Below are 3,984 nucleotides of genomic sequence, written 5' to 3' on the forward strand. Positions count from 1 at the left end.
TCTCGCATCAGTGCCCCTTGTTCTGGTCCCGCTCTTGCTCTACTCGACACCTTCCGATTCTTCGGCGCATGCTGGTCGTCCTCAAGGTCATGATGAAGGAATCCATCATCTTCTTCGCTCTGCTGGCTGTTTTGATCATCGGCTTCTTGCAGGCGTTTGTCGGACTGGATGCTGCCGAAGACATGGCTGTCGACGACTACGCGCTCATTTTCAAGGCCATGGCCAACGCATCATGCAGAGTCCTGACATGGATGTCTTTGACGAGTTCTCGCCGCCCTTTGGAACCATTCTCTACTACTTCTTCACATTTATCGTCATGGTCATCCTGCTCAACATTCTCATCGCCCTGTACAACTCGGCGTACGAGGACATTTATCAGAACGCCAACGATGAGTTCCTTGCCTTGTTTGCGCAGAAGACGATGCAGTTTGTGCGCGCACCCGACGAGAACGTGTACATTCCGCCCTTCAACCTCGTCGAGATGGTCGTCATTGCATTGGTAGGCTGGTGGATGCCCAAGGAGCGCTTTGAGCACCTCAACGACATAGTCATGGCCGTCTTCTACTCCCCGGTCCTTCTGATCGCGGCCTACGCCGAAACGCGCACGGCCAAGGAGATCCAGCGCAACCGCTCCAACGGCGAGGAGGACGACGACGTGGTGGAGGAGTGGGAGCAAATGGCGGGCGAGCTGGACTTTGAGGCCGACGGCTGGGACAAGATTTGCGACAGTGCCAAGTCGAACGTGGAGGTGGAGCCCGCCGTGCAGGAGGTGAGGAAGCTGAAGGAGGAGATTGACGAGCTGAAGAAGCTCATTCTCGAGATCTCGAAGGCTGTGGGCGCCGGCAAGGGCAGCACGGCGACCGACCTCGTCTCTTTCGATGGCGAGGGCGCAAAGGAGGATGGCGCGCAGAAGGCCAAGGACGGTGCCGCGGCCGGCAGCTCAAGCGAAGTCGAGTGAGATGCCGCATTGCGGGGTCGTTCGCGCGGAATTGTTCCCTGGGGAGGGCGCACGTAGATGGTCACACTTCCCGGGTGAAGAACTACCTGTGTTTGCGTTTTGTAGTTACGAATGATACGATTACGACTGAATTGATTGTCACGATGCGGACAAGGCGGTTTTGAAAATAGCCTTCCACGCTGATCGGAATGCCGGCAGACGCCTATTCGGCAGAGGCATCAGCCATCTATGCGCAACGCCATGGCAAGGTAGATATGTGGCCAAGGGGCTTGTTTGATATTGTGCCTTGCCGCTGTGTGATGTGTTGTCATGAGCGTCAGCGCAATTGAGAGCATTGGTGGGCGATTGAGAGCCATGGGCTGGTTCGTGAGGGCCAGGCAGAGTTGTTGAGGCAGGTGCAGATGCGATTCGGCCACCACTGACAGGGCTCTATGCTGGCCGAGAGCCTGAGGTTGGTATCCCTTTCATGTCGAACTTCAACCTCAGTAGGTATTTCACATGATCGACAGCCAGGCGGCAGAAAATAGATGTCGCCAATTGAATCAAATGATATCACAAACAGTACATCTGCATGCCTGTACGTGTACGTACTTGATATTCAACAGACGTACCCGCTTCAACTATGTACTGAAGGAGTAGCTATCTAGATCCACATCAGAGCTATTCAGGTCGGCGGTGGTCAGTTTACGTGCTGAGGTTTACTTCGAGGGGATGCGCCGTGGGATCACGCTGTACGCGTGGTGACACTGCAAAGTACGAACCGTCTGGCCGAGGACACCATCGGCACGTGATTTCGTCACTGGGCATAAGGCAGAGAAGGCAGGCAAGGCAGGGCAGGTTTCTGGGGAGACCACAAGCGGCTAGCGTCAGGCTACCGACCACACGGGTCCACCCTCTCGTGGGTCCGCTCGAGCTGGCAATTTTCCTTCAACCCTTTGATTTTTTCGGACACCCGTCGCCCTTCGCCAGCCTTGACGCTTCACCACCACGTCACCAGCCCACCATCACACTACCTTGCCTTGTGCATCAACAACGAATCAACCCACCTACGACTGCTGCCACCAGCCAGCAAAAACAATCCAAACACGCAACGACTCTCCCGTTCTACCAACAACCCTCTTGTTCGATCTCAGCCATCGTTTAGCAAGCCACCTATACCCGTCTGCCCCCCCCCTGCAAAAAAGCTCTACCTCTCCCTACGGTATAGCTACATCCGCATCCGACCTGTCGCGACTTGCATCTGTCCCTGCATTCCTGTTCGCCTCTCTCTCCCCCCCCCAACGTGGCTTCAGGTTACCAGCCCGAACCAACCCTATCCCGCCATCGCGTCGTCAAGCATCGTTCTGCCTGCCATCGCGACGTCTTTGAAGATTTGATTTCGATTTTTGATTCCCCAAAACCGACATCACAATCATGCCTCTTCCTTCGAGTTTCGCCTCTGCCGCTGCAGGCCAAAATGCCAACCGTGACGCGAGAGCCGGCCGTGGTGATGGACGTGGAGGTGCCGGAGGTGACTGGTAGGTCTATCCCTTTTTTTTTTCTCCCCAATCCTGAATGGAGATGCTGTCTGAACGAGGTGTTGTCGTTTTTTCACCTGCTGCTGTGCTTCGCTCGAGGATGGGGCGGCGTCTCCACCCCCTTGGGTCAAATTTGAAGCATCATGCAATTCACCACAACCCCCTTGTCTCCATCCACCCATCCCATCGCGATCCCAAAACCTTGGCCCGCACACACCTTCTACGACATCAATTGACACTTCTTTTGCAGGGCCAGAAGCGGTGGCAGACCCAACGGCACCCTCACCTTCCGCCGATCCTCGACGACGCCAGGACAGACCTCCCACAGCGCGACGCCCTCCGATCAAGCCTTTCCTCAGACGCCCCTGGAGCCCACGACGCCCTCGGTCGCTGGCGTAGCGAGCTACGATTTCGCCTCACAACCCGCCCAGTACGCGAAGCAGTCCATTCTCAACCTTTTCCAAGACGCCGCCACCCAGCAAGAGTCTTCCGAAGTCCTCGAACCTGGATGGGCCCCTGGCCATGCGAACGGTAACTCGTCACGTGGCTGGGGCAAGACCGGCCACACCCACGCCAACCAGGATCCGAATTCGTGTTGGCTTCCCGCCGCTTCGAACGGTCCCAACTCTTCGCGTCATCTGTCTGCTGAGGAGAAGGAGGTGCGCTTGCCCGGCTCGTTTGTGGCCCTGCCAGCCCCACATGCTGACCCCGTATCGCAGGCTTTTGCGTCCGACGTAAACTCCCCCTTGAAACCACCGAACCAGCAACAGAAGGAAGGCGCGCAGCAAGGGCGGCACCAACGGCCGGAAAACATCCGTTTCGCATGGGAGTGGCGGTCCTGGCTTCGGCGTCGCGTCGCCGACCTCCGCTTCTCGTCCGAGCACCCGCCGGCGCGAGACAACCGACTCGAATCCTTTTGCTTCTGGAGGCGTCTCGTCCCCGGCCACGGCACGGTTTAACCGCGACGACAGCGGCTTCCTGTTTGGGCGCAAGGGAGGCGAGGCCAAGGACCAGGACCTGAGTGAAGAAGAAGGTGGCGCCCCCCCCAGTCGTGGAACACCCCAAGGCCGGGGTGGATTCGGAGGCCTGATGCGTAGCAACACAGCGGGAACTCCGATTGCCGGCACCAACATCAGTTCTCTGTGGGGGCAGTCGAACCCGCCGCCGCCGTCTTCGGGCATGGGAAACTTTGGCCAGTTTGCCCTCCCGACGCCCACCGCGCTCGGGGGTAGCGTTCGTGGCGGCAGCCGCTTCGCGAATCTGATTCCTGGAAAAGAAGGCGCCGAGGATGCGGGTGGCGCCAAGCAGGCCGAGACCCCTGGCGGCACCGCCGATCGATCGTGGCGCTCGCGCCCTCGGACTGATACCGACCCCTTCGGCGACGACAGCCTCTCCGGCAGCGCTGCCCTCGGAGGGGCCAAGGATACGAGTCCGCCCCCGATGCCCAACCCCGCGACGAGCAACATGGGAGTCTTCGAGACACCCGTCAAGGGCTCCACCAGCGACTTT

The 3,984-nt window shown here is 58.5% G+C and overlaps 2 protein-coding genes across 2 annotated transcripts in view; both read left to right on the forward strand.

Moving 5' to 3' along the window:
* The window catches only part of VDBG_08461 (vacuolar cation channel), a gene marked incomplete at both ends in the record, with an annotated part of 2,239 nt that extends 1,281 nt beyond the window's left edge, over nucleotides 1–958 (forward strand). Inside the window, one exon of the mRNA XM_003001370.1 lies at nucleotides 216–958. Within this exon, the coding sequence (XP_003001416.1) occupies nucleotides 216–958 (743 nt within the window). The remainder of the gene's footprint in view (nucleotides 1–215) is intronic.
* Nucleotides 959–2,371: 1,413 nt separating this feature from the next.
* Nucleotides 2,372–3,984, forward strand: part of VDBG_08462 (GYF domain-containing protein) — a gene marked incomplete at both ends in the record, with an annotated part of 4,781 nt that continues 3,168 nt past the window's right edge. Inside the window, 4 exons of the mRNA XM_003001371.1 lie at nucleotides 2,372–2,475; nucleotides 2,575–2,601; nucleotides 2,726–3,151; nucleotides 3,240–3,960. Of these exons, the coding sequence (XP_003001417.1) occupies nucleotides 2,372–2,475; nucleotides 2,575–2,601; nucleotides 2,726–3,151; nucleotides 3,240–3,960 (1,278 nt within the window). The remainder of the gene's footprint in view (nucleotides 2,476–2,574; nucleotides 2,602–2,725; nucleotides 3,152–3,239; nucleotides 3,961–3,984) is intronic.

The sequence above is a fragment of the Verticillium alfalfae genome, genomic scaffold, assembly GCF_000150825.1.
Source record: "Verticillium alfalfae VaMs.102 supercont1.12 genomic scaffold, whole genome shotgun sequence".
Classification (NCBI taxonomy): Eukaryota; Fungi; Ascomycota; class Sordariomycetes; order Glomerellales; family Plectosphaerellaceae; genus Verticillium; species Verticillium alfalfae.